Source organism: Myxine glutinosa, chromosome 9 (assembly GCF_964187855.1).
Source record: "Myxine glutinosa chromosome 9, kmMyxGlut1.1, whole genome shotgun sequence".
NCBI lineage: Eukaryota > Metazoa > Chordata > Myxini > Myxiniformes > Myxinidae > Myxine > Myxine glutinosa.
The window spans coordinates 30522853-30549062 of record NC_136269.1 but is presented as its reverse complement, the minus strand read 5'-3'; the positions used below and the strand labels follow the sequence as shown (position 1 = coordinate 30549062).

At 42.3% G+C, this 26210-nt stretch overlaps 1 protein-coding gene across 3 annotated transcripts in view; it reads right to left on the bottom strand.

The window, feature by feature from the left end:
• The window catches only part of ATL2 (atlastin GTPase 2), a 91812-nt gene that overhangs the window by 15137 nt on the left and 50465 nt on the right, over window positions 1–26210 (bottom strand). For all 3 annotated transcript variants that reach the window (XM_078784225.1, XM_078784224.1, XM_078784223.1), the window contains 5 exons: window positions 22832–22924; window positions 14852–14990; window positions 13975–14102; window positions 4687–4743; window positions 553–624 (listed from right to left, as the gene is read on the bottom strand). In XM_078784225.1, coding sequence (XP_078640351.1) covers window positions 553–624; window positions 4687–4743; window positions 13975–14102; window positions 14852–14990; window positions 22832–22924 — 489 coding nt within the window. The remainder of the gene's footprint in view (window positions 1–552; window positions 625–4686; window positions 4744–13974; window positions 14103–14851; window positions 14991–22831; window positions 22925–26210) is intronic.

The following is a 26210-nucleotide window of genomic DNA, read 5'->3' as shown; positions in this document are numbered from 1 at the left end:
AGCAACTGATCTTTAACTCATTCGAATCTACTTCTTTATGCCAGGTCTCAAAGATTCTTGAAAGATGCATGGAATAAGAAGGGTGTCTAGAGGCCATTGGGGAGATGATAGGAGTCAATGGCAAGTTCTGTTTGAGTTGTTCTTGCAGGGTGTTGATCGAAACGTGGAAAACACGCCGTCGTGAAGCATCAAAAGCTAAACACGCACGCCATTCCCAATCTCAAGCATTCCCTGTACACATCTTCCAGTCAATTTACAAGGTTGATAAACACAAAAGCTGAAATAATATCCAAACATACACGACATGCCAGTAGAATATTATTTGTTCCAAATGTTAAGGAAATGCAACACTTCCACGAGCAAAACAGATATTACCTACAGCATGCTTGATGCTCAGCGTCTGTTTCAAAATCAGCCAATTGGATACAAGTAACCGCATCAGAGTAGAGGAAAAACAATCTGAATGTTCTGGAACTCAAACGCAACAGATATGGTGCAAGCTTATCAAAAAGTTTACCATTCCACAAACCTACCCAACATACAACAAAATACCTTCTCCATGGCGATGGAGTAACTATCCTTGGATGCTGCCACCGCTGCCAAGTTGTTCGCTTCAGCTGTGGCCTGTAGATAAAGAAACAAACAAAGAAAAATAAACCCAATAAAATTCAGGCTTCCAAATATTAGAAAATTAATAAAAACCTGTGTGTGTCTGTCTCCGATTTAGTTTCTTATTTCCACTCTCACTGCTTCGGAAGCACGATTAACAATATCCAACAATTCGGCTTATGGCATTAAATTTACTTTCAACACCTTCATCAATTCAATATGGCCTAGTCAAACCAAGACTTTCCTCCAGGTGCTCAATATCAAGCACAGCACCTCATCACACATTCTTGATGGGTATATCCAATAATTTCAAATATCATATTCTGATATGCAAATTTATTTCTGTTCAAAAATAATTTAAACCTCAAGGTCACTTTATTCCAATTATGCAAAGGAATATTATATATTCAGTGTTGGCTTGCTTTGTGCATAAAGTTTTGCACAGCATATGGCCATTCACCTGGATTGTCATGTTTTGAAAAGCATTCTTTCCAAACGTACACAGTTTCTGGGTTGCAACTCGTATTACATCACATACGGTTCAACAACAGAGGTTCAATATTGGAGAACGAAGATCAGCTAGCTTATATTTGCCACAAGATGGTTCTTGCAACCCCCTCCTTATTTGAGCCATCACATTCATAGTGTTTCATACAAACATACACGCATAACACTGATCTGCGCATTGAAATCAGCATTTCACGCAATATACATAAAGTGGTGTCAGTTCCGAGTCTGTTCAACAATCGTTCTGTAGCTCCTAAAAGTAAAAATAAATAAATAATTTTTTTTCATGAATCTTACTATAATGGAGCAAATGTGGATGTCACCAAAACTCAAACATTGATATGTGGTCGAAATAGCGCCACCTTTGGTGATAGCCGGTAATGCAAATTATCTTCCTTCATATTATGATATTGAGTATGATTTGTTGTGATCAATACAATTTCTTTAAAAGTGACAAAAATTATTAAAGTGCCTTTCCAAGACTGTGCCACAGCACATTTCCCATGGAAAGTGGGGTGGGCAGAGAAGGGTACTCCCACCCTAGTTATTGCCCACTGCCACTAGTTGTTTTCAATAATTCAGAAGCTGCGTAAACAGTTTGTCCACACGTCTTCATGGGATGCCCGATACAACATCAAACAGGTTTACACGTGTGACGATAAATGTTTTGCCCATGTGACCAAGAATTCCGAGTCACCAGTGTGTGCACGAGCGAGAAAGAAAATGGCCTTGAGGCGCTGAAGTTAGATGCAAATTAATCAGCCAATTCAACCTGCCAGACTGTTGCCTGCAACGCAGAGCATGCAGCAACTCGTTTGTTAACAAAATGCAAGGACTTCACCATAAGGAACATCAAGCCAGCTGTCGCATCTAGTATCATTAGCTTATTTTTAAGATCACACAATACCTGGATGAAAGGTTAAGGCAGTGTGTGCCAGCAAACGAGCCAAATTACTCATGCCTACCCTGACTGAAGGCTGCTTAGGTGGTAACCTGGGACAGAGCAGCAACTTGCTCTGCATACACCCTCGACAAATAAAATGTCCATGACTGGTCATGGGAGGTCTCAACTACATCCGGTACAAGTAACAACTACACTCCACACTGCAGAAGCAGCAGCAGCATCGTAGGTTCAAGTTAGAAAATCCAAATAAACAAACAGAAATATTGGTGTTCGATAAACGCCATTGTAGATCATTTCCTTTTTTTCATTGTTGAACAAGAATGGCCGCACTTTGGCCCTGACTCGCGACAAAATACGGCAACGAACTGGTTGGGAAACACGTGCATTTAAAGCCCTCTTAAAAGATGAACAACGCAACTGGGAAACACACATTTAATGCGCTATTAAAAGATGAACTAAACTCATATCAATATCCACCCTCCGCTACGGTGACATCAGAACGAGCTGATTCGTCATACAGTCATGGATTGTTTAACACCATCATGGGGCTGTTAAAAAAATAAAAAAGAATAATAATCTTATAACGCTATTTCTTTCAATAATTTGTGCAACTTCATTCTTGATTATGTAACATAACACTTGATTACCATGCATTCTGAGACATAGTGTGTTCTGACAGGATTCATTAAATCATTATTCAACATGATAGCCTGGTGTTGGCTTAGCGGTTAGGGTGCTGGCTTGGGATCCCAGGATCCTGGGTTTGAATCCCGGTCGTTCGCTGAATTAACACCAGGGGGGTTGACTCAGCCTGTCATCCTTCCGAGGTCGGCAAATTGAGTACCAGCTTGCTGGGATGAATGATCCCGGTGTGTACCCCGGTTTAGAATAGGTACACCGTATCCCTGCGCATCGTAAGAGGCGACCAAGGGTTGGCGTCAGGAATGGCATCCGGCCATAAAAACATTGCCTCAAACAGGGAACCATGATTGTCATGGGGCCCGCAAGGCTAACCCCTGCTCTAAGCAGGGAAAATGGCCTTAAAACGATCATTCATTCATTCAACATACAATTAGATTTTTCGGTGTCCCTCATCGTGAATAACACTCGACACAAAACCAATGGTTTTTAGTAATTTGCACAATGTAACGCTTGATGGACATGCATGCCGACGGGCTTGATTACACCTTACTTTTATTCCACTTTTGATAAGATTTTTCAGGGTCCCTCATCATGAATAACACTGAATGCAAACAAAGCCAATGGAAATCTGATGCATCAAACTAGGGGAGTTTATAATCAGCAGATGCCTACAGGTTAGGCCCACCAGAAAACCAAGATGACGGCCATATCAGTTTGCTTCGGTGCTATAGTGAGTGGAATCAAGTGGCAGATGTGAGTGTTGTCAGGCAGCTATCTGACCAACGAGTGCACATTTCAATAATAATAATAATAATAATAATAAGAATAATAATCACCACCAGCCCTTTAGCGGAACATTGGTTTTGGCGCAAACTCTCAGAACAGACTGCCAGATAGGGAACTTGTGGGTTTTGGGGGGGGGGGGGTTGTTCTCTCTGTATAGGTTGCATTCCTAGTCCTGATTACCTGCTAGAGAGTACATTTGTTGGAGTCGGTGTTCCCACAAGCCTTAGTACCAGAAAGCTAGAGGCTCAAACTCAGGTGGAGCACCTTGGGATGTTACTTCAGCACCTGGCGCATATCGAGCTGTTAGGGTTAGGGTTCTTTGCCAACTCGTGACGAGCAGTACCGAGCACATGAGTCCGGGAGGCCCTTCTGAGGCCACTAGTTCACACTGTTGGTGCCATCTGAACACTCCTTGTTTGTTTGCCAAGTTCCCGAAAGACCGTCACCCCCTCTTTTATTTCAAAGCAGGCCAACCATCTGCGGCACCCCATCCTGATTATATTTGCCAATCCAGATTGGATAATTCCAGATTATTGCAAATAAACACGGAAATGAAAATTTAGGCAACAAAATAGATAAAAGCATTTTCTTCACCAAAACTAGGGAATATATTGAACACCATACCACGCACATTCTCGAGAAAAAAAAACGACAGGGACACTGTCTGCGAGCAGCAAATTTGATTGGTCGAGGCGATGTAAATTGGTGGAATATTTTGTCCAAGTCCTGCTCAACAAAAGGGTTTAAACTGCCAAATTTGTGTTTTCGTGTTCAAGTGAATAACTCAATTGAAATAAAATAAAAATTTTACAAGCCGTATGAAGGTTAATTTTCCGATTAATGTTCCAATTTGTGTTCAAAATAGAAAATTCAATTCAAATAAAGTCGTTCCTCGACCATAAACTGATGTTTTTAGACAGACAACGTGACCCCACTGCTTAACTCTGCTTTTCAATTCGTGCACACACAGGGTAATTACCTATTGTAAGAGTGTAAGCTACGTTATCGCACCGAAGCTATAATTTTAGGTAAAATGTTGGCAAGGCTGCCCGTCCTACACACAATTTCTTCCTGGATGGTGTTGACAGAATTCTTTTTTTTAATGTTGTGGGGAAGGGGGAGCATGGAACTTTTAATGCAATCCCTGATCCACAGGTATTCCATTCAGTTCAATAATCATTTTTATTCAAACAACAACTGCTACAGGTTTATAAAAGGTGGATGATGTGCTTAAATACCTGTAGCATCGATTTCGGATGTGGAAGTTCCTCTCCCTGGTAGATCTTCATGTAGGCCTAAGGAACACCATCAAATCGGAATTACAAGCCTGCTACAGAATGCTGAAAGCATCTCCAAACTTCAGTGGGAGTTAGCTCCAGTATTTCCCAGAGACAAGCACTGCCAGACAATTACCACAAGTACACAGTTTAAATTTCCATTTCATTATCCCCATGTTTTCTGAAAAAACAACCGGGTCTTTTTAATGTAATTGGCTACACGTCTGTGTCACGTTATCTCATCCTAAACTATTTGCAGAAATTCACCAAACCTCGTAGTTATGATCACAACATGGCAAGGTGCGAGAGTAGCATCATTCTTGGCCACGCCCCCTGGAGCGGGGCCAAACTGTCGATACCAAAAAAATCAATTACGGCACATTTTTAAAGCATTTTAAAATAAAACTTTGTATATACAGAAATCAACATCAGGGGACACATGAAATATGTAACGATTTTTATGCCTCCGCCAACGAAGTCGATGGAGGCATTATGTTGCCAGTCTATCCGCCAGTCTATCCGCCAGTCTATCCGCCAGTCTATCCGCCAGTCTATCCGCCAGTCTATCCGCCAGTCTATCCGCCAGTCTATCCGCCAGTCTATCCGCCAGTCTATCCGCCAGTCTATCGTCAGTCTATCCGTCCGTGATGGGACTTCGTTACCGCGATAACTTGAGAACGGCTGAAGGGATCTAATTCAAACTTGGTACAGGTAGGTATAATGATGTAAAGATTAGCCAATTCGATTTTGGGGTCAAGAGGTCAAAGGTTAAAGGTCAAAGTCTGTTACAAGTCTAACTTGAGAACGGATGAAGTGATCCAATTCAAACTTGGTACAGATATGTGTAATGATGTAAAGATTAACCGATTAGATTTTGTGGTCCCGAGGTCAGAGGTCAAAGGTCATGTCAGGTAAAAATGTGATAACTTGTGAACAGCTGAAGGGTTTTAAATTAAAACTTGGTACAGGTATGTATAATGATGTGAACATAAACCGATTAAATTTTGGGGTCAAGAGGTCAAAGGTCATGTCGGGTGGAAACGTGATAACTTGCGAACAGCTGAATGGATTTAAATAAAACTTGGTACAAGTATTATAACGATATAATAATGTGGGCGGAAGCATACTGGTCGACATCGTGACGTCGGTGTATTCCAGTTTTAAATAGATCCCTCCCCCCTCCCCCCGGTTCATGCCCCAAGGGGTGGTGACTGACGGTTCCAGTTGTCAAAAAAAGATTCACTCAATATTTGATATTGGGTCATTCCTGGTGGAACTTTTTTGCCATCTTTAAACTTTGCTATAGGTGGGAAGAGAACATTTGCGATGGACAACCATCGACTTTGCTCTGGTTTCTATTACAGCTAGATTATGCAATTGCAATTTGGGTACTTCATCACAAGCATTCAGGTGATTTTCCTACCGATCAAGCATGCGATAAACCAGCGTCCATGTGTAAAAGGGTTCAAGATTAAATAAATAAATAAACACCCTGCGGTGATGGAGGTCAACGGAGTGAACTTCAGTCCTTCACTTTAACCAATTTTATACTGTTTTTATATACAGGGTGTCCCATAAGTCTGGAACCATATGGCAAAATATGTGATTCACGATTGAACACATTCTGTGAATACAAGCCGTTTTCATCATTTTGCCCTATGGTTCCAGATGTGTGGGAAACCCTGTAGTTCCAACAGCATTCAGCAACAATGTTTGGGGCGGGGGGGATGTGGGGGGGGGGGGGGGGGGGAAGAGGGGGGATAGCCCAACATTCCTCATAGATAAGCATGACTAAACCTAGGTTACTAGACGTATTAATTCACCATGCAGAATTATTCTGTCCACATCAAGTTCAGCAATATCGCAGCAAGGAAACACGAAAACATCCTGAACGGGCAACAAAACCTGCACGTAGGTTTTAAGCTTCACTGTGTTTATTCATATATAGCAAGGCCTTGAAGAGGAGCTGAGCTTGATTTTGAAAAGTTAAACTACAATAATCAAGTACAAGATGTTATAGGACTGGCAGAAAAAAAAAAAATGTTCCAATTCCAGCTCAAAGCAACAAAACAGTTACCAAGCAAGAAACTGGGAAACCCATGCACCTTCCAGCCAGCATTTCTTAACCCTGGCATCAAGCCAGCTTGTTCCCGAAGAATGTGAACCAGACTTGGTGGGGTAATGGTTCGAGCATCTGATCTGGGTCTCAGAGGTCCGGTGGTTGGATTCACATGCTGGCAGAGCCACACCAAACACTAAAAATGGTGCAAGATGCTTCCTCACTTGAGGCTCAACATCGATTGGATAGAGCATAGATAAACACCATGGTTTGGGCATGTCAAGGAAAGAGGTAGGGGTGAAGGGAGAGTTTCTCCTTAATTGCCCTGCAGACTGCAGAGTTTGTTCTTAGACATTTTCCAATTATTTAATTTATAAATAGTTACATTTCCCTTAGAACTCGCATTCTCCCCTGCTGGCATCAATAAAAATCGCTATTCTTCTAGTCATACTAATAGCCCAGGTGTACCCTAAGCTAACTTTGATGTTTGGCCTTTTTAGTCATTTTCATTGTGTTGTGTGTTTGAGTCAAATAAATGGACTTGTGCACTCATAAGCACTTAAGTTTTAGTAGATAGTGTTTTGAAGTCGGTGATATCTGTGATTATAAAATAAATTATTGATTTGCCTCAATGCCTCAGCAGCTCAAGACATCAATATTATCGATGCCTCAGCAGCAATAAAAAAAAATTATCGATTTTTCGGATTTCAATACGTTGCTCTTGTGAAAAACGGTTCATGCCAGCCAATGGGCTGTTAATTTTGATTGTACGGACTTAGTTCCACTAAGTTGTAGTAGTAGTAGACTATCTAAGATGGTGTTTGAAGTCAGTGACATCAGTGCTCCTCCTCAGCAGAAATTTAGTTAGTGTCTTCAGAAAGTATTCACACCCCTTGACTTTTTTCACATTTTGTTGTGTTAAACCCCAAATTTAAAATAGATTAAATTCAGAATTTTTGTCACTGATCTACACATAATACCCGATAATGTCAAAGTTGATATTCTTTTTTTAAAGAATTTTTTAACTATTCATTAAAAATGAAAAGCTGAAATGTCTTGAGTCAATCAGTATTCAACCCCTTTGCTATAACACTCCAAATTGAGCTCAGGTGCATCCAATTTCATTTGATCATCCTTAAGATGTCTCTACTTGATTGGAGTCCACCTGTGGCCAGGTCAATTCATTGGACATGATTTAGAAGGAAACACACCTTTCTATGTGAGGTCCCACAGTGGACAGTGCATGTCAGAGTAGAAACTCCACCATGAAATCCCAAGAACCGTCCGTAGAAACCCGAGATAGAATTGTGAGGAGGCATAGATCTGGGGAATGGTATAAAACAATTTCTAGAGTGTTGAAAGTTCCCAAGAGCACAGTGAGCTCTGCCATGAGGAAATGGAAATAATATGGAACGACAGACTCTTCCAAGAGCTGGCCGTCTGACCAAACTGAGCAACCGGGCAAGAAGGGAGGTGACCAAGAACACAATGACCACTCTGACAGAACTACACAGTTCCTTGGCTGAGATTGAAGAACTTGCAGGTAAGACAACAGTGTCTGCAGCCATTCACAAATCTAGGCTTTATGGGAGAGTGGCCAGATGGAAGCCAATCATGAGAAAAAGTCAATGATAGCACGCCTGGAGTTTACAAAAAGGTACGTGAAAGACTCAGAGCATGAGGCAAAGGATTCTGTGGTCTGCTGAGACAGAAATTGAACTCTTTGGCCTGAATGAAAAACACTACGTCTGGCGTTTAGCCTGGCGTTGGCTTAGCGGTTAGGGCGCTAGCTTGGGATCCTAGGATCCTGAGTTCGAATCCCGGTCAATCGCTGAATTAACACCAGGGGGGGTTGATTCAGTCTGTCATCCTTCCAAAGTCGGCAAAATGAGTACCAGCTTGCTGGGATGAATGATCCGGTGTGTACCCCGATTTAGAATAGGTACACCGTATCCCTGCGCATCGTAGGAGGCAACTAAGGGTTGGCGTCAGGAAGGGCATCTGGCCATAAAAACGCTGCCTCAAACAGGGAACCATGAGGTCATGGGGCCTGCAAGGCCAACCCCCACTCTAGCGGGGAAAATGGCCTTAAAACGATCATTCTATATACAGTCATGTGAAAAAGTAAGTACACCCCATGTAAACTTTTGACTTTTTCCAACATATTTCAACATACAGCTATTTGATCTTCATTTCAACAATATTGATAGATAAAGGTGATATAATATAACAAATATCATGAAACATTTACATTTTGTTGTCCATTGTATAATTTAAATAAACATAAATGCAAATTTCACATGTGGAAAAAGTAAGTACACCCTTGGCTCTCATTGGTGGTATTGCCCCCTTTGGCAGAAACAACCTCAAGTAGGCGTTTCTTATAACCGTCTACCAGTCTGACATCGACTGGGAGAAATTTTTGCCCACTCCTCCATGCAGAATTCTTTCAGCTGTGCGATGTTTGAGGGGTTTCTTGCATGCAAAGCTCGTTTCAAATCCCCTCACAACATCTCGATGGGATTTAGATCCGGGCTTTGATTTGGCCATTCCAGAACCCTCCATTTCTTTCTTTTCAGCCATTCCTTGGTGGATTTACTGGTATGTTTAGGGTCATTGTCATGTTGCAAGGTCCACCTTCGGTTGAGCTTCAACTTTCCGACAGATGGCCTCACATTATCCTCAAGCACCCTCTGGTACAATGAAGAATTCATAGTGGATTCTATGATGGTGAGCTACCCAGGCCCTGATGCAGCAAAGCTGCCCCAAACCATAATATTTCCACCACCATGCTTTACAATTGGTATCAGGTTCTTGTGGTCAAATGCTGTCTTTGGTTTTCACCAAACATGTCTGCTGGTACTGTGGCCAAATAGTTCTACTTTTGACTCATCTGCCCAGAGCACATTATTCCAGAAGTGCTGGTCTTTGCCTAGGTGTTCATTGGCAAACTTTAGTCTTGCCCTGATGTTCTTTCTGGACAGCAAAGGTTTCCTCCTGGCACACCTCCTATGTAGATCAAATTTGTGCAGCCTCTTTCTAATGGTAGACTCGTGCACTTTGACATCAACAGTGGCAAGAGTGACCTGTGGGTCCCCTGATGACATTCTGGGGTTCTTAGAGACTTCTTTCAGCATCTTGCAGTCTGCTCTCGGGCTGAACTTGCTGGGGTGGCCTGCCCTGAACAAGTTGGCAGTTGTTTGGAATCTTCTCCACTTGTCGATGATCTTCCGGACAATCGAATGATTGATTTCAAATTGTTTGGAGATCTTTTTAAATCCCTCCCCAGACTCGTAGGCATCTATAACCTTCTTTCTGAAGGCCTCAGAGAGCTCTTTTGATCTAGGCATGGTGACGCTGCACACTTCAACAACAAAGAGCAAACCAAACTAAATGTCTGAGGTTGAAATAAGACAGGTTCCTCCAAGATCCTCTCTAACAATGTTCTAATCATTTGCACCTGAGCTGGTGCACCTGATTCTAATTTTAGGTATTTGAAGTCGTGATAAATGTAGGTGTGTACTTCCTTTTTCCTCATGCGAAATTTGCATTTATGTTTATTTAAATTATACAATGGACCACAAAATGTAAATGTTTCATATTTGTTATATTATATCACCTTTATCTATCAATATTGTTGAAATGAAGATCAAATAGCTGTACGTTGAAATATGTTGAAAAAGTCAAAACTTTACATGGGGTGTACTTACTTTTTCACGTGACTGTATATTTGGCGGAAACTGAGCACAGCTCATCAGCCATCTAACACCATCCCCAACATGATGCATGGTGGTGGCAGCATCATGTTATGGGGATGTGCATGCCTACAATACTAGTACACTTTTACACAGATGAAATAAAATGCCCTCAATTAAAAAAATTGAGAAGACACCTTTGGTTTTATGTTGTAGCAAATAGTCTTGAGGACCTGCAAAAACCTGATTTTCACATTACATCATGCACTTAGATTTGCAATGGTTGAGTAAACAAGACAAAAATGGCATATTTTCGAAATAAAATGTTACATTCTCATTATGTCAATTTTTATTTCATGGTCTTTAAATAAAAATATGCATTGATTAAAATTGTAATTACATGGAATGTTTGATGTCTAGAATGTCCCCTGGTGTTGTTTTTTTTTACATTTTCTAAAATTACTTGAAATGTGCAATGCGTGGCAAAATAAGTGATTCGTGCATAACGCTTGCTGTCCACCAAATTCACAATAATTGTGATGTCAGTTTCATTTTCAAATCACGAAGGACTCGTGAAATGAACCAAGTGTGTAGGTTAAGAAATACCTGAAGAAGAATGCCCTTGATGCTTATTCAATCGATCAATCAGAAAGTTAATTTTTTTCGCGATAATCTTGTCGTATTTTTTTTCGTATCCACCCCGTTATGCACGAATCATATCCCAGCAAAGGTGAAAAGAAACACGCATTGCTCGAGACTAGATTATGTGTAATGCAGGTCCCATTTGTTGCGATAGCAAAACAGTCACTCGCTGGTATACGGCCACTCGTTTACAGATGACGTCAGAACTTGTTTTCGTGTCCGTGTCCTCCTGTGCTGCGTTATGCACGAATCCAGCGTGTGAAGTGCACTCTCGTTTTCATTTTGGTGAAAACGAAGCATGTAGCAGGTCTGATGCTTCAAACTCTGATACTCCAATATATACAGAACATAAAACAGCATACTTACTGTTTCCTCAAACTTTATTTTTACCATTCAGATGTATCACTTAGTGTACCCAGTATTGTAGCCATGCACGGACGCTTTTCAGCAGCAGGGACTGGGAGACTTGCAAGGATAGAGGAAACATTTAATGGAGCCAAATATAGGCAAATCTTTGAGGAGAGCCTGCTTCAGAGTGCAAAAGACCCCAGACTGTGGCAAAAATTTATGTTCCAACAGCATAATGACCCCAAGCATACCACAAAATCGACACTGGAATGGCTTCAGAACAAGAACGTGAAAGTCCTTGAGTGGCTCAACCAAAGCTCAGACTTGATTCCCATTGAGAATCTGTGAAAAGACTTCAAGATTGCTGTTCACTGACGCTCCCCATTCAACTTGACAGAGTTTAAGGAAATCTTCAAAGAAGAATGGGAGTAACTCCCCAAATCCAGATGTACAAAGCTGATACAGACAGGCACAAGAAGACTCAAAGGTGTAATCGCTGCCAAAGGTGCTTCTACGAAGTATAGACTCGGGGTTGAATACTTATGTAAATTAGATATTTCTGTATTTCATTTTTTATTATTTTGTAAAAAAGATTCCTTTAAGAAAAATCCACTTCGACCATATGGGGTATTTTGTGTAGATCATAGACCAAAAAAATCTCAATTTAATGCATTTTAAATTCAGGTTGTAACAACAAAATGTGAAAAAAGTCAAGGGGTGTGAATACTTTCTGATGGCACTGTAATTTGCCGATTTGTGTGATCCGATTCATTATGCACAACTATCCAATGTAGATCGAGGGTTAACACTTTACTATGGACTCCACTTGGTGTAGTACTATTAGTCGGCAATCAGAGTATTTTGAAGTCAGTGATATCAGAGTAAAGGGAAGAGAAAGAGAAGAAGACGATATCAGAGTACCTCAGCAGTAGTTGGTAATTATGATTTTGTGAGGGATTTTCACAATGCATATTTTGCACCTGAAGTGTTAATGCCAAAATGTTTCCTTTTTATTGTACTTGTCATGTTTATAATCCATTCTAACTCAAAAATGATGGGTTTAGCAGAACAGAAGCACAACTTTTGAAACATTACACAGTACCCCGAGAAGCACTAGATAGACCCCGAGTCTCGGCACAATAAAAATCGGACACGTACAGAGACTAGAGGTCCCATTGCCAAGGAAGCTCACTGGGAAGCGGCTGAAACATCGACTGAGACCAGGTGTGCTCTTGGTTATTGCTTAAATTAGCAGCGTAGATGTAGTTAATTTTTAGTTGGAGCATATTTTCTTTTATAATACTAGGGCATGCCCGTACTATATCTATATCTAAAATTATATCCCCCCCCCCCTCTATTTACATGAAATGGTTTGGTCCAAAGCGAACGGCTTGCGAGTACGGTGACAATCCCCCCCCTCTATTTACATGAAATGGTTTGGTCCATTCGCAAAGCCAAAGCGAACGGCAGTTACGAATCGCAGTTACGATGAATCGCAAAGTAGTTTTAATTAGTTTTAAAACATAGTTTAACGCCAACATAGTTTGCCAACGTGAAATAAATGAATACGCTCTCAAATGTGCCGTCCGAGGCAGAGTCTGTTCGCCACGTTCGGCACACGTGATAACTCGCTGCTCTCTGATTGGTTGAATCGTTTTTTGGACATAGCTCGGTAACTACTTGTCCGATTAATATGAAACCTTGAAAAGGCACATCCTCGGGTCCCCAGCAATATACCTGGCAAGTTTCAAGTATATCGGACCGGTAGTTGTCGAGAAACAGCGGTCGCATACACACACACACACACACACACACACACACACACACACACACACACACACACACACACACACACACACACACACACACACACACACACACACACACACACACACACACACACACACACACACACACACACACACACACACACACACACACAGACAGAGATTAGTGGAATTATAGATAGATATATATATATATATATACAGTCATGTGAAAAAGTAAGTACACCCCATGTAAAGTTTTGACTTTTCAACACAAGGCGGCCATCTTGAATTTTGACGTGGCGACCAAATTTTCAATAGCGTTTTCCCAGAGGTGACTAACGGGGTTGGCGTCAGGAAGGGCATCCGGCCATAAAAACATTGCCTCAAACAGGGAACCATGATTGTCATGGGGCCCGCAAGGTTAACCCCCGCTCTAGCGGGGAAAAATGGCCTCAAAACGATCATTCATTCATTCATACACAGAATAATGGTAGATTTGCCATTATCGTTTATGGGTTTGTGGACCCAATCATGATGGAAGCTAAACTTTGTTTGCTCTCAAGGGGAAATGTGACCATGAAGACAGCAAAACATGACAGGTAAGGACATAGTGTGCATACAAATTTCACAACTTGCAAGTATAACTAAAGTACAAGGCGGTTTCCGACGACCTTTTTAAGCACAAAACTATAAAACTCGCATGGTAAAGATGAAGGACGAACAATTCAAATATCACCTTGAAATACTCGACCAAGGCACGGCAGGTAATGTGTGTGCCATTTATCTCCTTCACCACGAGGTTTTTAGGTTCCAGCAGCAATGGAACCACTTCCAATAGATGCTTCTTGAACTTGGAGTCAATATCTGAGGACAACAGTGTTCAACCATGAATCGCACCATGTCGAACGATATACACCAACTTGCAACACACAAACCATGGACACGCCCAACTCATGATCACGATGGATATTCAGTTGTTTTTCCATACATTGTAGGATGAGAACACTTGCATTTGAGAACAAACAAAGAATGATCAATAACAATCAATAATAATTTTAGCTCTTACATGAGTCTCGACTTTGGATAAAAAAAAACAAATACATAAATAAATACAATCAACTCGAGCACAAAATAAATCATTTAAGAAGGTGAAACGATTGAAGGTTTCTCTATCCAACCATAAACATTGTTGATGTTATGATAGTTGCTGTTGCTGTTTTGTGTGCAGCTGGTAGTGGCCGCTGGTCGCAAAATGTTCTGGACACACCGCTGTGCCACTGATGCAGTGCCATTACCAGTAAACTGGAACTCATTTTGCTGACCTCAGAAGGATGACAGGCTGAGCCAACCCACCTGGTGTTATACATCAGCATGACAGGGGCTCAAACTCTAGACCTTAAGATCGTAAGCCAGCAACCTTAACCGTTAAGCCAACACCAGGCCACCATAAACGTTTAATGGCCTTCATTCAAAACGAGCAACTCGTTTGGTCATTTTACTTTTAAAGCAAGGATTATATTAGCAACCTAAGGGGAGAGAGAGAGAAGAGAGAGAAAAAAAATAAATAATAATAAGCATTATAGTAACAGCCAAGGCCAAAGGTAAATGCAAACCTGCAATGCGGCCATCAAAGTGGGGATTTGTCGCCACCTCCAGACCAGGATGGGGCAGCAGGAAGCAGCCAATTTGACTGAAACACGAGTGGATGTGCTTGCGGACGCTCTGTAGCTCCTCGTGTTGGTTCTCGGAAATCTGAGTATTAAGACAAGTGTGGACAAATAATTGGCACAAGGTAATAATTGGCACAAATAATTCGCATTCACCAACAAAGCGTCCTACATCATCCCCTTCACGGTGGGTAAGTTTGATGAGGTAAGAACACAACAATCCAAATTTTCCGATCACGCTACAATTTGCTGACAAATATGAGCACCAAAACAGCCTTGTGCTTATAAAGTTAAAGTGGTCAATAGAGCTGGCATTCAATGTCAACTCCACTCTTGGGTTACCAACTTCCTCTACTCTCATATAGCCAACATGCGGCATTTAACGGAATCCTTTCACCTCTCCCCGTGAAGTATGGAGTGCCACAAGACAGAGCTCTTGGCCCAAACCTTTTCCTGATATTCATTAATGATCTCTCAGACTCTGAAAACTCCCCTTTATCTCTTTACTGACTCCACCCTCTGCCCTAACTTCCCTCATCCTTCAGACATGCAGGCTGCAGCCTCTTGCCTCTCCCCAAGCCTTGAAAAAAAAAAATCACGAGCTGGTCAAACACTTGGAATGTCTTTCAATCCCGACAAATCTCACTCTCACTATCTCTCTCCGAAAAGACCATCTGGAAAACTCCACTTTCTACTTTTTCAATCCTCTTGAAGAAATTCAGTCATTCAAACTCCTGGGCCTCACTATCAACCACAATTTTTCTTGGACAAACCACATTCCAAAGTTGGCCTCCAAAGCCAGTTGCCGACTGGGCATCCGGTGTCATACAAAGTTCTTTCTTGGCACACCTGAACTCCTATCCACCGACAAGATTTTAATTGCAACTTCATGGAGTACTGCTCTCCCTTCTAGGCTGGCTTTGCCTCATATCTTTCTCAGCTTGATGCCATGCAAACCAAGGACTTCAAGATTATTGGAATGTCCAGTGATGAAGCAGGGGTTATGGGCCTATCACTTTCCCATCATAGACAGGTCGGTGGACTCTATGTCTTCTCGAGCTTCCACTCTCTGCTCTTAGCATGCTTTGTCCTCCTCCCCCCAGATTTCTGCAGGGAGTTTGCAGTCCACCATCAACCCCCTTCTGAGGAAACTACCACAATCCAGGATCACTACTCACCTCCACTAATCGGTTCCTATTTTGTCCCCCCACATGTGAAACCAACTTCCACATTCTCTTCAACCTCGTTCTTCCCTCCAGGTCTTCAAGCGGGCTGTTCACCACAATCTCAGATCACTACCCAACCATCCAAAACCATGACCTTTTCTACACTTGTTAACCCTCCCCTCCACCCCACCCTCCCTATCCCAAGTTGCCTTTCGTCCAAATTTCGTTTTCCTTACTGAGAGTTTGCTTCCGTGTCCATCTTGTCCACCCCATGCGTCCCTTCTGCCCTCCATTCCTCCCCACACCCATTATTTGTCCAGGTCTCCCTCTGTTTTCCTTCAACCCTAGTGTTTATGTACTCTCCCCCTCTCTCTACTGATGCTTTTGTTCAGTGCATCCTGATCCATTCAATGTTCACATTCTTCCATGAGTCTTGTCCTTCAACACAAAAAAGCTGTCCACTGTACTCAAACATGAGGTCTTCACATTGTAAGAGCGACTCTTCTGCATGCACAAATGTCAGCAGACAATCCTTGCAACACTCAAAGTTGAAAACTCTCCTGCCCTTTTTCAGTTAATTTAACAAACCCAAATTGGCTGGAAATTTGAGCTGCCCCTTGTTTTTGCTTTTTTTGAACTAATGAGTGAGCAAGCTTAAACAATCGCTCCATACCCAGTGTTAGCAGGAAACCTTTGCGTGCAGGGCCGCAGGCGGCAGATAAAGATCAAGAATACACCGAGTCGCAACAGTTTTTGTAAACGATTTGGTGCGAACCGCAAGGTTTTCCGAGTAAGGACCAACCACATCTGTCAAAAACTCACAATCCATGGAAACGTATAACCAATCTAATCACCCCAAACCTTCCATCCCTTTCCCCCATCCCACCCTACTCGCTCCAAATCTAGCCCTTTTTTCAACATTCGTCTCCGATGCTTTCAACCAGTAGTGGCCGACACAGCACTGACTTCCCCCCAAATGTTCCTGTATCGATTAGCCTCAGGACCACCTGCAGCCAACAACGCATGTACTTGTGCCCCCACCCCCCCCCCCCTCCTCCAAAGACTTACATTTTACACTGTGTGCCCCCATGCTTTACACAAAATATGGTCACCCAGAAATCACATTAAGTAAAACGTATATGACGAAAAATGCTTTTTCTTTTGCATGTTATCAGATGGCGTCAATGGTTTATTACATTTGTAATGGCTATATAATGAAGGGCACTTGGTAGAGCGCATGCCTCCGCCAGGCTGATTAGTTTACATTTTGTATCCCACCAATAGTCCAGATCTGGATTTGGACCGAAACCAAAATTTAATCGGGCTCTTCTTGCACCAAACAAACTCATCCACAACTTTTTGAGATATCTACAGACTTGGCATTTAATATGGAATATTTTTTTTGTGGGGGTGAACTTACTTTTCAAGATGACTTGGAACCAAAAGTTCATTGGAATTATGTTGAAATTATTCTAGATTTTGTTAATGTGACCTTTAAAAGAAACAAAAACCACATTTGACATTTCGAAGCAAATAAATTGATCCTTGAAAGTGATGTAAACTGATATCGAACTCAATTCACGGACAGTACTGTGTTAAACTTCTGTACGTTTTCCAGAAGTATCTCTTTATTTTGCACATTAGCCAAAAAAAATTTCAACAAAAACAAAAGCTAAATTATGACTGGGATTACGGACAGAAAAATTACAGTTCAGTACTTCATGTAAACCCCACGAGCATTCAGGAGAGCACGTACACGTTGAGGCATGCTGTTCACGAGATTTGCCAAGGTTTGGACATGAATCGCTTGCCATGCAGTGTCAATAGTCTGCTGCAATTCACGCACAGAGGTAGGCTGCTGGTTCAAGTTGTCGATTTGACGCGTTAATTCTGCCCACAAATTCTCTATCGGATTCATATCCGGGGACATGGCAGGCCACTCCATATGCTCTACACCACGGTCAGCAAGAAAGTGTTGGATCATGCGAGCACGATGAGGCCGTGCATTGTCATCTTGGAAGACAAAGTTTCCTCGAAAGGCTGCACGACCAAATGGAAGCAATGTTTCTTCCAGAATGACCCTGTACTTGAACTGGTTCAGGTTTCCATTCAGAACAACCAGGTCAGTTTTGCCCCCTGCATGAAAAGCAGCCCAAACAGTCACCACACCACCTCCAGCTTGGACTCTTGGCACGAAACAATCTTCGTTGTGGGCTTCATGCACTTGTCTGCGCACTCGGACGCGGCCATCTTGACGATAGACCAGAAATCTAGACTCGTCACTGAACGTCACGTGATTCCAGTGTCCTGGCTGCCATCGACGGTGCTCTCTGGCCCACTGCAATCGGCGCTGGCTGTGTTGTCTGGTCAGGCGTGGCTTTCTCAGGGGACGCCTGGCACGATAGCCTGCTTGAACCAGTCGTCGATTGACTAGCCTTCTGGATGCAGGCACATTTGTCAGTTGCTGCCACTCAGCCCTAAGCCGATTAGCTGACTTGGTACGGCCATTGCAGACTAACCGGTGCAGCTGGCGATCATCTCTCCTTGTGGTTCTGCGTGGACGTCCTGGCCTCGGTATTAGAGTAGGGACACCCCTCTGAGCATTTCGTTTCAGGATCTTTGACACCTGACCTTGAGTGATGACATACTGCCGAGCAATAGCATGCTGTTTCATGCCAGAAGTTGTTGTTTCATGCAGCAGTTGTTTTCCACTAATACAGAACGCAACAACCCATATATACCCGATTGTGAAGCCAATCGTCAAATGTACCTGTCCTTACATTTTGTCACGCCACCTGTGATATAATCCTGTTATTGACTTCTTGCTGCGAAAGACAATCAGTGACATGGTTCTTTCAACAAAGACATCACCGAAGGGTAAAAGAAACTCACCAGATTGATATACTGAGTTCAGAAAGCAAACCCAAGTCAAGAAAAAAAATATATTCCATATTAAATGCCAAGTCTGTATATTATAATAGGCGTAGGTGATTCTGTCTGTCTGTCCGGGGGTGTGGCTTAGTCCGTTTGCAGAGTAGCTCCACCCATTCTTGGAGAGGCTTCATGTAAACAAATATCCACCATTTTATTACCTCGAATGGCTTTGAGGCCTGTTTAGTTAGGCCCATGCTGTCTCTCTCTCACACAGGTTTATTTCAATTCTAATTCGATATATCATTTCATTTTTAACAGTCGCTAACATAGTGTTAGACTCGGTTGAAAAAAAACGGGAAGAGAATCCCAAGAAAGTTTCCGTTTATAGAACGAAATGATTTCTCAAAGGCCTGTAAACTAAAGCCCATTCATTGAGAGTCACCCTCACGATTTTATCTCGAATTCACCATCTGATTTAATTTTTATCGATGGTTTTAGACTCGGTGTCAGAAATAATTGTGAACATTCACGCACACACGGGAAATTGCCGAGATATTATAAAAATCGCGCCACGATGATACATGAAAATACAGCGCCTAAAATAACATTCGGGGAAAATGTCGACATATATAAAAAATTCGCTTTTTCTTTTCCGTTAAGATATATTACTTTTACGTTTTATGAGTCGGCACAAAAACGACACATATATCTTCGTTCTTTCTTATTTCATTCAACATTATTATCCGGAAGTAAAATATGTTTCAGGAAATTACCGAGAGATATTTCTTCGTTTTTTTTTTTATTAGTTATGTGCGCATACACTTTAAATAGGTTTATTTGAAATCTTTAATTTTCACAATGTAATTTACTTGCCATTTGTCATTTGATAATTACGAGACACTTCCTCTTGAGGACCGTGACAATTCATGCGTTGCGTGGAAACTTCCATTTCCAAAATGAATGCGACGGTCAATGAAGAACGCAGACTTGAACAGAATGTAGCAAGAAAACGAATGAGACGGGCGAACGAGACGGGAGAACCGCACAGAATGCTGCTGCAACAACGATGAGGAGGTGTTGGAGAGGAGTGTGAGGAGGTGTTGGAGAGGAGCGAGGGGTTGGAGAGGAGTGAGGGGTTGGAGAGGAGCGAGGGGTTGGAGAGGAGCGAGTGGTTGGAGAGTGAGGAGCGATTGGAGAGGCGAGTGAGGAGCGATTGGAGAGGAGATTGAGGAGCAATTGGAGAGGAGAGTGAGGAGCAATTGGAGAGGAGAGTGAGGAGCAATTGGAGAGGAGTGAGGCACGATTGGAGAGGAGAGTGAGGCGCGATTGGAGGGGAGAGTGAGGCGCGATTGGAGGGGAGAGTGAGGTGCGATTGGAGGGGAGAGTGAGGAGCGATTGGAGGGGAGAGTGAGGTGCGATTGGAGGGGAGAGTGAGGCGCGATTGGAGGGGAGAGTGAGGCGCGATTGGAGGGGAGTATGAGGAATTGAAGACGAGTGTGAGGGATTTGAGATGAGTGTGAGGGATTGGAGAGGCGTGTGAGGGATTGGAGAGGAGTGTGAATGGTTGGAGAGGAGTGTGAGGGGTTGGACATGTGTGAGGACCCCTTGCTCCTCACTCTCCAACCCCTCGCTCCTCGCTCTCCAACCCCTAGCACCTCGCTCTCCAACCCCTAGCACCTCGCGCTCCAACCCCTAGCACCTCGCTCTCCAACCCCTAGCACCTCGCTCTCCAACCCTCATCGTTGTTGCAGCAGCATTCTGTGCGGTTCTCCCATCTCGTGCGGTCTGTGCGGTTCTTGCTACATCCTGTTCAAGTCTGCATTGACGTTCGTCGACGGACCCGTTCGCCCGTCTTATTCGTTTTCTTGCTACATTCTGTTCTAGTCTGCGTTCTTCATCGACCGTCGCATTCATTTTGGAAATGGAAGTTTCCACGCAACGCATGAATTGTCATGATCCTCAAGAGGAAGTGTCTCGTAATTATCAAATGACAAATGGCAAGTAAATTACATTGTGAAAATTAAAGATTTCAAATAAACCTATTTAAAGTGTATGCGCACATAACTAATTTTAAAAAAAACAAAGAAATATCTCTCGGTAATTTCCTGAAACATATTTTACTTCCGGATAATAATGTTGAATGAAATAAGAAAGAACGAAGATATATATATCTGTCGTTTTTGTGCCGACTCAAAACGTAAAAGTAATATATCTTAACGGAAAAGAAAAAGCGAATTTTTAATATATGTCGACATTTCCCCCGAATGTTATTTTAGGCGCTGTATTTTCGTGCATCATCGTGGCGCGATTTTTATAAATATATCTCGGCAATTTCCCGTGTGTGCGTGAATGTTCTCAATTATTTCTGACACCGAGTCTAAAACCATCGATAAAAATTAAATCAGATGGTGAATTCGAGATAAAATCGTGAGGGTGACTCTCAATGAATGGGCTTTAGTTTACAGGCCTTTGAGAAATCATTTCGTTCTATAAACGGAAACTTTCTTGGGATTCTCTTCCCGTTTTTTTTCAACCGAGTCTAACACTATGTTAGCGAGTGTTAAAAATGAAATGTTATATCGAATTAGAATTGAAATAAACCTGTGTGAGAGAGAAAGACAGCATGGGCCTAACTAAACAGGCCTCAAAGCCATTCGAGGTAATAAAATGGTGGATATTTGTTTGCATGAAGCCTCTCCAAGAATGGGTGGAGCTATGCGTAGAGCTACTCTGCAAACGGACTAAGCCACACCCCCGGACAGACGGACAGAATCACCTACGCCTATTATAATATAGATATTGTTTTTGGCTCCATCTCTCAATGGTGAAGAATCAATTTAAAATATATATAAATATCGGCCCCGGATCCAAATACGGATCTTCACCAAAATTTAATCGATTAGTCCTTGTCACACACCCAACTTGCCCAACAAGTTTTATCCAAATCAATTCCCAACTCAGATATTGTGCAAGATATCGTTTTTGGCTGCGCACAGACAGACAAAGACAGACAAACAGACAGACATAGTCCGTGGGCTGAGTAGGGTTTACATGCACCCCCCCACAACTTAACTTCCCGGGTATGTCCATGTACCCCCCCCCCCCACCCTAGGGGTTAGGAAAACCATGTTAACAGAAAAAAAACTCATTCCCAAGGTACATCCCACGCATATTTTGATGTTACCCCCCCTGTGTCATTGATTTCCAAAAATTATGGGTAGGCGAAATTCAAATGGCCATAACTTTTTACCGAGTCATCCTATGGTTGCATATGACCCCTCAAAATGTTTGTCCTGGGACACTCTTTACAATGATATGTGTCATATGCAAATGAGGTCACTAATGAGGTCAGCAGAGGTCAAACTATGAGGGAATGAGTTTTTTTTCTGTTAACATGGTTTTTCCTAACCCCTAGGGTGGGGGGTACATGGACATACCCGGGAAGTTAAGTTGTGGGGGGGGGGGGGGAGGGGTGCATGTAAACCCTACTCAGCCCACGGACTAACAGGGGTAAAAACACAACCTCCATGCACCTTCAGGTGGGTGGAGGTAAATATATTTCTCTTTTTTTAAATTAAAATGCATCATTTTGACTTGTAATTGCAATAAAGGCTTGTATCATTTGACTTGTAAATAAAGTAGAGTCTGCCCTCTACTGGTCTAAATGTTAGCCACAACAATCAGATGGGGCAGCCCTATTTCTTTGTACATGCCGCTTTTGCTCTGAAAATTAACACCACCACAAACACCTCCACCACCCTTCCTTTACACCAACCTTTTCTTCTTCCTTATACCCATTGTGCTCAACGCTGAACCTCACAATAACAAATAATTTAATAGTATATGCGTTGCTTTCTAACAAAAAGGAGGAAGTTACGAAACATACCTTCAGTCGTTTTTCCAATAGTCTCATTCCTCCGTCCAGGCCATACTGGAACTCGTAAGGGAAACTCCAATCACGTACCAGGAACATCAGTGACTTGCAATGGGAGAGAATCGAAGTGGACATTTCAAAATGCATTCAGCTCCAAAGCGCACACATAAATGAATGAGTGATCAGTACGAGCTCTTTATTCATGCGAATTTCAAGTTCTGCCCTCACAAAAGTCATACATAAAGACAAAGAGCCCCAACCCTAAAACACTAGCCACCTCCCTTCCATCTCACCATCCCTTATTTTTCCCCATTGTTCCATCCCCACAGATGCAATTAAGATGATAAACCACGATACAAACTAGAGGGAGAATTCCTTCGCAATACGTGTCCCATACCGTGCCCAATGAATGTTCTTGTTCCAAGAAAAAGGGCACAACTCCATAGAAAATTGGCAAAACTTGGGAGCATTGAGTTCCAATGACAATCGCCTCAATCCATGCGAAAGACTGTGGGAACTTTACCATCCAACAGCAAACAGCGCGAGCAGAGGGGACACGCAGCTTAACTCTCCATCTGAAGGATGACGCACTCATTGATACAACAAATCACCTGCCTGTGAAGCACTGTTCCGATAGTTGATTGTTTTTGGGTTTTTTTGTATAAATAGCTGAGGCTCTGAATGGATTAGGACAAAATGGAAAATTCGGACAGACAAAAACAGGATGCAAAATACACATGCATGAATAAGGAAACCAAGGAGGAAAAACTGTACAATTACAAGGGATTTGGGTGGGGTGTGGGGGCTTAATATGGGTAGAAAAGATCATGGTTTTGGATTGGGGAAGATCTAGGCTCCGGGCCAGGTATGGTCCATCTGCACCCCCCCCACAACTCTCCGACCCTGGGTTTTTCTGAACCATTGGGGTGTCCTGGGGTGGAAATCAACTGGTAACAGTAAATAAACTTGGACTCACTACCCATTTGGTACCTATATTGGATGGTACCCTCAAAACAGCATATTTTTAAATCCGCGTTGCGCCATATTCGACACACGTGTTCTTTTGGTATTTGTGCCTGCTAATATTAACTCAGAATAAAAAGTTATATACCAAAAGAAAGCTGTTCATCTACTGATCATCATAGAATATCGACACATTACTTATAATGGTACCTTAATGGTCATAACTAGTGCTGAATAGCAGTACCCCACTTTAACGTAACATAATTCGGTATCGACCGTACTATTTCATCTTACACACATAATATGAACACATTACACCTGATATGCTTACATATATATTTTATTGGCTTTCTCCTGTATATCAGCTTTAATTTGATACCAGATACATCCCCATAGCTTCAATTCTCTTTTTTATACAGCGTGTCAAAGATACTACCTGTTTCGCGGGAACCATGAATCATATAATCTCGGTAACAGTCTTTGTCTATATTCAAAAGAACTGCCTATTACACTTATAAATGTCATTCATAATCGAATATCATAATCATACTGCCATCTTATTAACATATTAAACAAGAAAAACTTGTTTATTAATCACAGTAGTTTTTAATATCATCATATTAATATTCATACACTGGGTCAAACACCTTCCACAGAACAGTAACAATGTAATGCTCGAATATTTACTGTAAAAGTAAAAATATTTCTTATTTGAAACTAAATTTTAACATCCCATTGAAAAAATTTTAGTATCGAATATTTTGATGATAAACCAAACATTATTGCTCAACAACAGATATCATAATAATATTAACAGTCAGTTTTATCCCTACAATTACATATGTATGTCGTACACTCAGTTAACCATACCGCATCCATGGTCTTCTTCACCAACCTCTCTCCTTTTCTCACCTCTCTGGGACGTACATCACGATGCTTAGTGTCCTGTCCGCTGTCTGTCATGTGAGCCATACCAAGACATGCATCAACGTAGAGAGACCTTTCGTGAAGGGTGCGGACCCACCTCTGATATGCCTGGTAATTGGTGAGTAGTCCAGATATACCCGCACCAGCACCACCATGAGACTTTGCATGTCTCATGAAGGTTTCCTCCATTGTCTTGTCAACAGCACAGCGATTCCCAGGGATAAAGGAGCGAGCAACACTGATTGCTCCTCGTCGAATGAGGGTCAAAGCTCCCGGGTGCGAGCTATCTACGTTGGCTAAGAAGATGGAGAAATACGACAAATACCTGGCGTAGTTTTGGCCACCGAAGCTGAAGAAGAGGGGAGTCATACCGTTGATGGACGCAACATACAAGACAAAGTTGTTAGTCTTTACAGCTTCAAGGAGTGAGAGGACTGGACGTACATGGTCCATGTACGACACCCAGAGCTCAGCAGTTTTCCCCAATCGTCCCTTTGCTACACTCTGTCGAAATGTATCATAGTTATCTATGACCTTCATGATGAGTTCATCCGTCGAGACAGCTTCTAAGGTCATTTGACTGGGGGATTCAACAAGATCTTGCAGTCTTCTAGTTGAGTCGTCAGGGAGGGACGCGAACAGGTCATCAGCATTAGTTTCGTTGAGGTATTCCGCCAAGAGAAGCCTCTCCAAGCATTCCAGCATAAGTTTATGACAGTGTAACGCTCTGTCATAATTCTTTCCCGACATCACACCTGTGATAGATCCACTACCGATCAATCCTGCTTCCAGGAGGATATCTGACAGACCAGACCCAGCCATCTTCTTACCCATCATTTTCATGTAAGCACAAACAAGGTGGAAGGTGCCTATTAGAATGATGTGACTTTCGTACTTGTCGGGGGAGTTCCATACTAGGGGGAATACCTTCATGCATACCCCCAAATCGAATGTGGTTATGACATAAGGCTGGCCAACTTCTCTGGTGGCCTCTTCAGCAGCACGCAAGCATTCCTGGACAGTTTTGTACTCGGTAATTGGTTGATTGATGACGGGATAGTAGTCTATCGTTGTGAGCTTCTTTGGTATTTCACCTGTCTCTGAGATGAAACCGGTCCAACCAGGAACTTGTTGTTGTGTTTCTGCCTTGAGACGGATCATGATCCATAGAGTCTGGAGTTTGGTCGATGTTCCTCTTTCTCCTACAGATCCTGGATATTGAAGCTGTTTTACTTGAAGTTTCGGGCTTTGTCTTTTGGTCACATAGCAGTCAGGTAATATGGTTGCTTCCGTCAACTGCAGAGAACGCCGTTTGGTCCTAACTTGAGTTGGCCTTGCTGGACCAGATGCGGCATGATCATCACTGACTTCTTGCATCATGATCCCGTGTGCTGTACGAACAGAACCTTTTCCTGTCAGATCATTCACCAATGAGTCGAAATTGTCAAACTCCGAGTGGAAGACAGACGGCTCTCGTGGTGACCTGATGATTTGGTTGGAG